Consider the following 11,752-nt stretch of genomic DNA (forward strand, 5'->3'; position numbering starts at 1 on the left):
GTTCCTTCCACTGCCAGCACGGTGTGGGATGGATATTGCTCACGGACCGGCAGAGGGGGCGGCGGTGCAGGGACAAAGTGATGTTGGTCCTCCTCATCTGCATCTGATGCGTCAACGTTGTCGTAGTGATGAACCTGGGCTTCTGTCGTACCGGCCGTGTCCACTGGTGGCGCTTCTGACACGCAGTGCAAATTAGATGCCGTGGTTCCCATGTTCATCCCCAACCAGCGAGATTCTCGCGACCGCAGACGTCTAAGAGGAGAGGTGTTCGGGTCCGATTCTCTTTCTGTCGAATCCTCTGTGACCTCGGGCAGAATGTGCCGAGGGCCGCAGACGCCCATGGCTTGTTGTGGACTCATGTTTAATGTCCGACCGGCGGCGGGGCGGTTGTTTTCTCGACTAGCTCCTCGTTTTCTCCAACAAAATAACGCAGTTGGAAAGAGTATCACAACAATGGCGACAACAGTTATAATAGGGATTATGAATGAGACGGTGACTTTTTCTTGTGAGTTTGTAGCGACACAGAACTTCTGATGAAACGATGGCTCGAAAATCAACCAGTAGGAGCAGCAGGACTTGTTTGTAGAACCCTCACAAATGTCTGTTTTGTTTTCTATGCCTCGCGGTGAGAACTTGTTATACGGAGGAATTGTCGTGCTCTGTTTCTGCTCCTCCTTTGGTCGCCAGTCGAGACACAGCAGCAGGTCACAACGGTAGATTTTCGTGCCACTGACAATTTCACCTATGTACCTGCCGGAGTCCTCTGCCGTGAAGGATTCAATCTCCAGACGCCTGACGACACGGCTACCTTTCGGGGTGAACCACGTGTAGTGGTCAGCATGCGGGTCGGGACTGACCAGCAAAGGCAAAGCAATGTAACGGTTCTCAGTGACGTAGTAGGTGATGGGATGAACGCCAAAGTATTTATGTCGACTTTTTATGAAGAAAACCTGTGTGACGAATGAGCGGTTGTGTTCAGGATCGGTGTCGATGACGTAAGGTTGTATCGGAGGCCACGAATTCGGCACCACCATGACGTCATCACGGACGACTTGTTGATCCGGACAGCGCAAAGGGTTTCCCTGCAGCTGGTAAGAAGCGGACGGGTGCCCGGATTTTATATCTCCGGGGATCTGACTGATGTTGTTGACCATGAGGGACACTAGTAACAGTTCTTTACTCGGAATGAGCCCGATGGCCTGTGCCGGGAACACGGACAGACGATTCCCGGCCAGACCCAGGAACTGCAGACTGGCCAGCCCGTGGAACGCGCGCTCCGATATAGCAGATATCAGGTTGTTGGAGAGGAGCAGATCACAAAGCGCCGCCAGGTCGGAAAATACGAAGTCGCGAAGGGAAACGATGTAGTTTCTGTTCAGATTCAGAACATGCAGCTCGCGCATGCCTTGGAAGGTATTCGGAGCTAGGTTGTTTACCCTGTTGTTGTCTATAAACAGGTACCATATGTGCGGGGTTGTGTTAAAGGAGCCGAGGTGGGATATTTTGTTGCCCGACAGCTTGACAGTGAAGGCGTCTGCTGTGATGGAGTCTATCGGGACGTGTTGTAAGTCCCGGCCGGTAAAATCAACGGTCTTCCCAACGGCAGTGGTCAGCAAAGTCAACATGACAAAGAAATTCACCAATTCCATCCTCTGGAATACGACCACGAAGAAAAGAATAATAAATACATATAGATATTGAAGTTTGCCTGTGGTGATACACACAACACTGGATAGCAAAATCCAGCTCATGGTTGCAATTTCTTACATAAATTACTCCCCAAGAAGAGGTCCATGACGAAAATCGTGATCTTTTCTTTCTATGCCGTCTTTAGCTAGCAGAAAAGACGGCATATAAGAAAAAGGCCACGATTTACCCCATCGCTATAATGGGTTTAACCAAATTTACTGGCACGAAAAACATACAGTGGCAACGAGCCATCGTTAACCTGACAGGTTGCTATCGGGAGTTGCACGGGCTTCCTACGGGTCACCAAGTGCTCTCCGCCGCCCGGGTCAATTATCGCACACGGTAGTAGTCTTGTGTGCTTGACTGATTACTACTCTGGGAGTCAGATTTTCTCTGTCCAAGATGTTCCATACCATATGAATACCGAGTGTAGTAGCAGCCAATGATGGTAGGACAGGCGCTTTCTACAATCGTTCTAGACTTCTTGTTATTTGAGATGGATCCACAACTACTTGTACATGGACAGGTAATGGTTTTGAATTTGAATACAGGAATAAATGATCTGTTGCTTGTGATATCATGTTTTGTCGCCTCGGTATTGTTTTGTAAGGTTTATGATCACAAAATTTGAAAATGTAGGAATCTTGTTTTGTTTTGCCCGCTTTTTTTCGCGCTATCTCACTAAATTTGGAGTCTCTGGAGGATGTCATCCTTAAATTTACTTGCTGTGGCCTAAGCTGGAAACCAGACTTTTGACCAGGACCGACGCAGAATCTGTTTGAAAGCCATTGCATGTCTTCCAGAGGACCTTAGACAAGAACACTGGGGATTTGTCATGCGGGGGGCTCATCTAGGGTTCCTCGGGAAGACCTGCGTTGGCTGCCGAGTAGATTCTCCGCTGGTCCTGGCTAAAAGTCCGGTCTCCAGGTTAGTACCAGTAGTTTGCCAGCCTGGTTACACCTCCCGGGAGTTGTTATCTAACATAACGTCCTCGTGAAGATCTGCCTTGAATGCCGGACAGATATCTCTACGGGCCTGGCTAGAGTCTGGCTCCCGGGGTAGCTGATTACAAGTCATAATCCGTTTAACTACTACCGAGCGTCAAAGTTAACCTGAGCGGCGGGGCGCTCCCAGTGCTCCGAGGAGAGCCCGCTTTCCACTCCCCTTAAAACAATACATACATAAGAAAATCCATCATTTGCTTTATGTTACAACACATTCTACTTTGCAATTTTGTGGCGGAGTTACGTACCCGAGTTCAGTATCCAGTATGACACAATGTCTAACACACCTGCCTGGGATTCAGTCTACCGTGGATTAGTCGGAGTTTCATCGGAGCAATAGAAGCTTTCCACCGCCGGGTAATCTTTAGTATTCGGTAGTACCAAGGACTTTGTAGTACTGTACTTTTACGCGTTCGTAATCTTGGCCACCTATAACAAAATTTTTACCGGGTGTGAAAGATTACCCCGGCGGCAAGAAAGCACCATCTTTCCCAACGAGAGGCTGGCTAGTCCACGGTTGACTGGATGCCAGTTAACGTAAGTTACCTACCGGTTGTACATGCAGGGACTGAGCTGATTTCGGTCCGGGTGTGTCTCCCTCGGCTTGCCAGTGTGCGGTGTGTCCTCAGTTGGGTAGTAAATATTCTAGTTAACATCATTCACGATGCATTTTCAGGCTCTCCCCCGCGATCATCATTGGTTAGAAAATATCGCGTGTCTTCAAAGTTTACTATGGAACGGTTCCTGATAGACATCAGTACCTGATTGACAAGTCAGTTATGTAGACAATAAAGTCCAGGGCCCCAAGGATTGCCGGCCGAGCCTAGGGTGTTACCGGCGTAGCTTAGAGTGCTGCCGCTTACATGATAGAAATTTTAATGTTTCTTCTTTAGAAAGAAAGGAAGGTAGATATAACAGAGGAAATTTGATACCGAACGGGAGAGAAAGAAACAAATGTATAGGTTGAATCTTTAAAAATTTAACCGCTTTGCATGACTAACATCAGTGATAGTCAGTGTTCTGTTTTCCTTTCACCAAATTGAAAAAAAATGGGAATGGATCATTCTAATGAGACGTTGTGTCATGGACATTTGCATGTACCTCATCCATTAAACAGTTTACAGCATGCACGTAAGGACTACACTCTCACTCCAAGCAGGTGTTAGGCTCCGCGGCTTTTTTTAACGTTTCTTAGATCGTTTTTATTTGGCTTTCTATTTTGTATTGTATCTGTACGTGTATTGTCAAGTTAGGTTTTGAGAATACAAGATACAATACAAAATAGAAAGCCCGGTAAAAACGACTAAAAAAACGTTAAAAAAAGGCCGGAGCCCAACCGCTGCTTGGAGAGTACGCAAGGACGATTGGAGAAGGATTTATATACATGTATGTGCATCATAACTAACATAAAGAAAACCCTTTTTTGCTCAGTGGCGCCTCTTGTGAAAAACTAAGCTTGCTTTTCGATCACAAGTAAAGTACATATTTAAGTAACCAAAGAAAAGTTGATAGATACAGGTTTGCATCCTCCTACGCAGGGACATCTAACAGCGAAACCGCCTGTCTGGATGTACCCTGCTCTTTCAACCGTCACCCTTAGTTCCTGACCGCCCTGCTTATAAATATTAAGAGGTTGAAAGAGCAGGGTACATCCAGACAGGCGGTTTGGCTGTTGGATGTCCCTGCGTAGGAGGATGCAGGTTTGTGAATTTTACACAAAAGGTTGTCACGTTGCATCACCTATCAATGTCCATTTTCTAGTGCAGTGTCTGCGAATGTCGATTTTACCAGACTCTAATTATCAAGTTGATGTAAAGGGGCAAGTGGACTAAATAAGGGGTTGTACGATATTTATAGGGGGAGGGCTGGTGCACTGGAAGTCCGATAAAAACATTGCCATGGCCCTCACCCCAATCTCCATTTTTTTTCAAGACCCCCCACCTCAACAAATTCTGTTATGCCCCCCTCCCCACGTTAGGTATCGTTTAAACTGGTAAAAAATGACCTACTATAAAAAGCTACAGTATTAGGCTCGTTCCAGAGGCATCGCCAAAAAATTCCCGGAGTTCTTTGCAACGTACTGTGCATATACAACGGTGCACAAATGCCGACGCCTCAGCCGAAAAACATAGAAGATTATGTAAAAATGAAATGGGAATGTTCCCCCGAAGTAAGCCCTGGATCGCCGATGAACAGCGAGACAGTGACCGTGAGTTATCGGGGGCAGGATCGGGCTGGTTTAGTGGGAAACACGGTAGCGACAGCTGGCTCTGGGAGCGGTCTCGGAGACGCCATTTTGAGTTCAGTCTTCTCACATCCCAGCTCACCACAACATCAGGTATTTATTACTGACTTACATCACGTCTTCATTGGGATTGCTGTACATAGCGCTATTTTCTGTTATATGGGTGAAGGGTGGTGGTTTGTTGCGTAGAAATTCGTTATTCTGAAAACATTATCGTTGCAGCCGAAGGTACTATTAAAAAGAGGGTCTGCATGGGGGTCTCGACAACGATTTACGCTGAATTAGCAATAAGCCCCAACGTATTACGCTAAATTTGGTCGCCACGCTACGAATTACCGAATTACGTAGATAAGATGGTTTTCCCTACGAATTACGGGAAATAGAAATAGGCTGCTGCTTACGGCATGCAGACCCTCTACTAAGCTTTAATGGGGCCCCCAAGCCCTTTTCCGTAGTAGAGCGTAATCGGCGGTTTTAATTCTACGTACTCCGTAGCGGGACCGCTCGAATTCAACGTAGAGTGTAATCAGTGTATTTTGCGTTGAGCGATATTGGCCCCTTTAATTCAACGTATTACGTAGAAGCTAACCAGATTTTTCCGTAAAACGTAATTCATATGAATTGTTCGTAAAGCGTAATGAATATATGACATCAAACCTAACTAGACTACAGGCAAACTTTACCCGTGAAAATGCAAGAAATTGCAATTTACTTTTCAAAGGGTCCAGATTTCAAAATTTCACCGGACCTTCCTTGCCATGGCTCGCCCCTTCGGCACTGGACATTGTTAAAATATGTTGCGGGAGCGTTTAACTAATAGAAATTTCATTATCTAACTTGGCTTAATTAACCAGCAAAATGTACCCCTCAAATGCTGGAAATGATGTTTCAGATGTTCAAGATTTCCTTTTTCCCCCTGGACGTCCCTTGCGACGTCTTGGGCCTCCGGTGCTCACGGCGTCGCTCCGGCACTCGTCGCCCTCAAAAATATTTTTTCCCGACAGAAATGTAATTAAATTAGTATAGTATGCCAGCAACTGCAGCAAAACCTAAATTTTTGATATCGTGTTCTGGACATGCTTTGCCTTTGGTCATGATTTTTGAGTGGTAGGTAGCCCTCGAGACAGAGAGTAAATGCTATGAGTTTGGGGCCCCTACCGGCTTTTTTTACACAAAAGGTTGTCACGTTGCATCACCTATCAATGTCCATTTTCTAGTGCAGTGTCTGCGAATGTCGATTTTACCAGACTCTAATTATCAAGTTGATGTGAAGGGGCAAGTGGACTAAATAAGGGGTTGTACGATATTTTTAGGGGGAGGGCTGGTGCAGTGGAAGTCCGATAAAAACATTGCCATGGCCCTCACCCCAATCTCCATTTTTTTTCAAGACCCCCCACCTCAACAAATTCTGTTATGCCCCCCTCCCCACGTTAGGTATCGTTTAAACTGGTAAAAATGACCTACTATAAAAAGCTACAGTATTAGGCTCGTTCCAGAGGCATCGCCAAAAAATTCCCGGAGTTCTTTGCAACGTACTGTGCATATACAACGGTGCACAATGCCGACGCCTCAGCCGAAAAACATAGAAGATGATGTAAAAATGAAATGGGAATGTTCCCCCGAAGTAAGCCTTGGATCGCCGATGAACAGTGAGACAGTGACCGGGAGTTATCGGGGGCAGGATTGGGCTGGTTTAGTGGGAAACACGATCGCGACTGGCTCTGGGAGCAGTCTCGGAGACGCCATTTTGAGTTCAGTCTTCTCACATCCCAGCTCACCACAACATCAGGTATTTATTACTGACTTACATCACGTCTTCATTGGGATTGCTGTACATAGCGTTATTTTCTGTTATATGGGTGAAGGGTAGTGGTTTGTTGCGTAGAAATTCGTTATTCTGAAAACATTATCGTTGCAGCCGAAGGTACTATTAAAAAGAGGGTCTGCATCAAGTGCATGGGGGGTCTCGACAACGATTTACGCTGAATTAGCATTAGCCCCAACGTATTACGCTAAATTTGGTCGCCACGCTACGAATTACGTAGATAAGATGGTTTTCCCTACGAATTACGGGAAATAGAAATAGGCTGCTGCTTACGGCATGCAGACCCTCTACTAAGCTTTAATGGGGCCCCCAAGCCCTTTTCCGTAGTAGAGCGTCATCGGCGGTTTTAATTCTACGTACTCCGTAGCGGGACCGCTCGAATTCAACGTAGAGTGCAATCAGTGTATTTTGCGTTGAGCGATATTGGCCCCATTTAATTCAACGTATTACGTAGAAGCTAACCAGATTTCTCCGTAAAACGTAATTCATATGAATTGTTCGTAAAGCGTAATGAATATATGACATCAAACCTAACTAGACTACAGGCAAACTTTACCCGTGAAAATGCAAGAAATTGCAATTTACTTTTCAAAGGGTCCAGATTTCAAAATTTCACCGGACCTTCCTTGCCATGGCTCGCCCCTTCGGCACTGGACATTGTTAAAATATGTTGCGGGAGCGTTTAACTAATAGAAATTTCATTATCTAACTTGGCTTAATTAACCAGCAAAATGTACCCCTCAAATGCTGGAAATGATGTTTCAGATGTTCAAGATTTCCTTTTTCCCCCTGGACGTCCCTTGCGACGTCTTGGGCCTCCGGTGCTCACGGCGTCGCTCCGGCACTCGTCGCCCTCAAAAATATTTTTTCCCGACAGAAATGTAATTAAATTAGTATAGTATGCCAGCAACTGCAGCAAAACCTAAATTTTTGATATCGTGTTCTGGACATGCTTTGCCTTTGGTCATGATTTTTGAGTGGTAGGTAGCCCTCGAGACAGAGAGTAAATGCTATGAGTTTGGGGCCCCTAGCGGCTTTTTTGGAACTATAGGCGCCGGTTTCCTTTCAAGATTTGGACAAGAATAGCTCGACAACGTGTTGACGGATCATCATGATTTTTGGTATGTAGATAGAATGAGTGATGACTAACATAATGGAATACTAATCATGCAAATCAAAAGCTAATTTGCATAATTACTGAGAAAAGTTTATAAATCCACTGCATTCTATGATAGTACTTTCAAACTTGTCACATACGTAGCTGGGAAGGAGAGAAATGTCAATAGATGTCAATTATTCAAATGACGACCTCATTTGTATACTTAATGAGAAAATATGAACGTGTTAACGGATCATCATGATTTTTTGTATGTAGATAGCCCAAGTGAAGACCTACATAACGAGATACTGATTATGCAAATCAACAGCTAATTTGCATAATTAATGAGAGTTCATAAATTCACTCCATTCTATGATGGAACTTGCAAACATGTCACATATGTAACTGAGAAAGAGAGAATTGTTGATAGATATTAATTATGCAAATGACAACCTCATTCGCACAATTAATTAGAAAATATAAACGTATTGACGGATTGTCATGAGTTTTGGTATGTAGATAGCCTAATGAATACTTTTTTGTGCGAAATTCTATAAACCAACAGGCATATGAAATAAAATGTAATTAGTAAAACATTTATGTATACAGACACCATTCTACATAACAAACCTGGTTTATTTGGCAAAGGTATGTGTTCGTGGAACTCTAAAAGATAAAAAAAGATAAAGAGGTTTAACCACAGACTGAGGAAAAACTTTCCTGGCAGACAAAGCTGATGGCATTTCCATAATTTGAAAATACATATGGTCAAGTTATTGATGGCAACATATTTTCATCATTTCGAGCGCTGAAGACTCAAGTCGTCACAAGGTAGGGCTGGGAAAATTTTGGAATCTGGACCCTCTGAAACACCCTTTCCTGCATTTTGAGGGACAAATTTTGATGGCATTTCTTTTTGATAAAAAGTTAATGAGGGCAACGTCCCAACATATTTTCCCTTTGTCAAACAAATAGCAGAAGAAAGGCCATAACAAGAGACATTCAAACGAATTATGAAATATAACCTTCTGAAATGTCATTTCCTGCATTTACTAGTACATTTTGCTGTAAACTAAGGTAAGTTTGATAATACATTTCTATTAGTTTAAAAAAGTTTTTAGGTTGACGTTCCAACGATATCATTTTTTACCATGTCCAGTGCCAAAGGCGCAAGCCGTTGCAACGGAGGTCCAGACAAATTTGGACCCTCCAAATTTCCATATGACAGATTGCCTATGAAGCTTTTTGGTCAGCTTTTCAAATTCCTCATCAGTTTTTTTTTCAAATATAGACAATTAAATATGTCCTTCCTTTGGTTTCCTTCCCAGCCTAATGTTTCACACAGTGGAGAGATGGAACACCATGGGAATGATGCGATCCACACCGCAGAACAGGAATCCAGTTTTTACAAACTTTCAAGACACGCTAGTGAGAAACCCTACATGTGTGGGGAGTGTGGGTACAGGGCAGCTAAAAAGTCTGTCTTATCCCTACATATGAGAACCCACACAGGAGAAAAACCCTACAAATGCGACCAGTGTGACTATTCTGCAGCACGGAAACCCACTTTGGACAAACACCATGCAGCAAAACACACCGGTGAGAAACCCTACATGTGTGGGGAGTGTGGGCACAGGACAACTTCCAAGTCTGTCTTATCCCAACATATGAGAACCCACACAGGAGAAAAACCCTACAAGTGTGATCAGTGTGACTATTCTGCTTCAGTGAAGTCCAGATTGGTCCATCATTTAACACAACATACTGACGAAAAACCTTATTTATGTGATGAGTGTGGGTACAGGACAGCTGACAAGTCTAATTTATCCCGACATATGAGAACCCATACAGGAGAAAAACCCTACAAGTGTGGTGAGTGTGGGTACAGGACAGCTAAAAAGTCTCATTTAACCAGTCATATGAAAACCCACACAGGAGAGAAACCTTACAAGTGTGACCATTGCGATTATTCTGCAGCAGAAAAATCCTATTTGCACTGTCATTTTTTAAGAAAACATACAGGTGAAAAACCCTATTTATGTGATGAGTGTGGGTACAGGACAGCTGACAAGTCTAACTTATCCCGTCATATGAGAACCCATACAGGAGAAAAACCCTACAAGTGTGACCAGTGTAACTATTCTACAGCAATGAAATCCAAATTGGTCCGTCATTTAACACAACATACCGGTACTGTCGAAAAACCCTATTTATGTGATGAGTGTGGGTACAGGACAGCTGAAAAGTCTAATTTATCCCGACATATGAGAACCCATACAGGAGAAAAACCTTACAAGTGCGACCAGTGCGATTATTTTTCAGCACAGAAATCCAAATTGGTCCGTCATTTAACAAAACACACTGGAGAGAAACCTTACATGTGTGGGGAGTGTGGGTACAGGACAGCTGACAAGTCAAACTTATCCCAACATATGAGAATCCACACAGGAGAAAAACCCTACAAGTGTGACCAGTGTGACTATTCTACAGCAGTGAAATCCAAATTGGTCCGTCATTTAACACAACATACCGGTACTGTCGAAAAACCGTATTTTTGTGATCATTGTGGGTACAGGGCAGCTGAAAAATCTAGGTTATCCCAACATATGAGAATTCACACAGGACAAAAACCTTACAAGTGTGACCAGTGTGACTTTTCTACAGCACAGAAATCGAATTTGGACCAACACCATGTTGCCAAACACACAGGTGAGAAACCCTACATGTGTGGTGAGTGTGGGTACAGGGCAGCTTACAAGTCTGACTTATCCAAACATATGAGAACCCACACAGGAGAAAAACCATACAAGTGTGACCAGTGTAACTATTCTACAGCAGTGAAAACCAATTTGGCCCGTCATTTAACACAACATACTGACGAAAAAAACTTTTTATGTGGTGAATGTGGGTACAGGACAGCTGACAAATATAACTTAACCCGGCATATGAGAAACCATATGGGAGAAAAACCAAAGAATTACAATTGTGACTATTGTGACTATTCTGCAGCAGAGAAATCCACTTTGCACTATCATCTAACAAAACACACCGGTGAGAAACCCTACACGTGTGACGAATGTGGGTACAGGACAGCTAAAAAGTCTGCCTTATCCCGACATATGAGAACCCATACAGGAGAAAAACCCTACAAGTGTGACCAGTGTGATTATTCTGCTGCAACAAAATCATATTTGGACCAACATCGCACAAAACACACTGGAGAGAAGCCCTACATGTGTGGGGAGTGTGGGTACAGAGCAGCTCTCAAGGAAAACTTATTACGACATATGAGAGCCCACACAGGAGAAAAACCCTACAAATGCGACCATTGTTCGTATTCTACAGCAGATAAATCCAATTTGAACCGACATGTAACAAAACATACTGAAGAAAGACTCTACATGTGTGATGAGTGTGGGTACAGGACAGCTGACAAGGACAACTTATCCCAACATATTATGAGAACCCATACAGGAGAAAGGCCCTACAAATGTGACCAGGCTGACGTTTTAACAGCACAGAAAGACCATTAGGACCAACATCTAACAAAACACACCGGTGAGAAACCCTACATGTGTGAAGAATGTGGGCACAGGACAGCTAAAAAGTCTCGTTTATCTCTTCATATGAGAACCCACACAGGATACAAGTGTGACCAGTCTGACTATTTTGCAGCAGGCAAATCCCATTTGAACCGTCATTTAACACAACATACTGATAAAAAGCCCTATCTATGTGGCGGGTGTGAGTACAGGACAGCTGACAAGTCTAACTTTTCCCGACATACGAGAACCCACACCGGAGAAAAACTATACAATTACAAGTGTGACCAGTGTGACTATTCTGCATCACAGAAATCCACTTTGAACCAACATCGTACAAAACACACT

At 43.8% G+C, this 11,752-nt stretch overlaps 1 protein-coding gene across 1 annotated transcript; it reads left to right on the plus strand.

Annotated features, from left to right (window-relative positions):
- Positions 1–6,490: 6,490 nt before the first annotated feature.
- On the plus strand, positions 6,491–11,395 carry LOC118411650 (gastrula zinc finger protein XlCGF57.1-like). The gene is made up of 4 exons (XM_035814128.1): positions 6,491–6,727; positions 9,191–9,343; positions 9,488–10,919; positions 11,379–11,395. Exons 1-4 carry the CDS (start codon positions 6,497–6,499, stop codon positions 11,393–11,395), a joined length of 1,833 nt encoding a protein of 610 aa, XP_035670021.1. The 5' UTR covers positions 6,491–6,496.
- Positions 11,396–11,752: the final 357 nt, after the last annotated feature.

This window comes from Branchiostoma floridae, chromosome 3 (genome assembly GCF_000003815.2).
Source record: "Branchiostoma floridae strain S238N-H82 chromosome 3, Bfl_VNyyK, whole genome shotgun sequence".
Lineage (NCBI taxonomy): Eukaryota > Metazoa > Chordata > Leptocardii > Amphioxiformes > Branchiostomatidae > Branchiostoma > Branchiostoma floridae.

Coding starts and splice junctions, on each gene's coding strand:
- LOC118411650 (XM_035814128.1), top strand. CDS start 6,497: ATGCCGACGCCTCAGCCGAAAAACATAGAAGATGATGTAAAAATGAAA. Junction 6,728..9,190: donor CCAGCTCACCACAACATCAG/GTATTTATTACT, acceptor TTTCCTTCCCAG/CCTAATGTTTCACACAGTGG. Junction 9,344..9,487: donor ACAGGGCAGCTAAAAAGTCT/GTCTTATCCCTA, acceptor ATGTGTGGGGAG/TGTGGGCACAGGACAACTTC.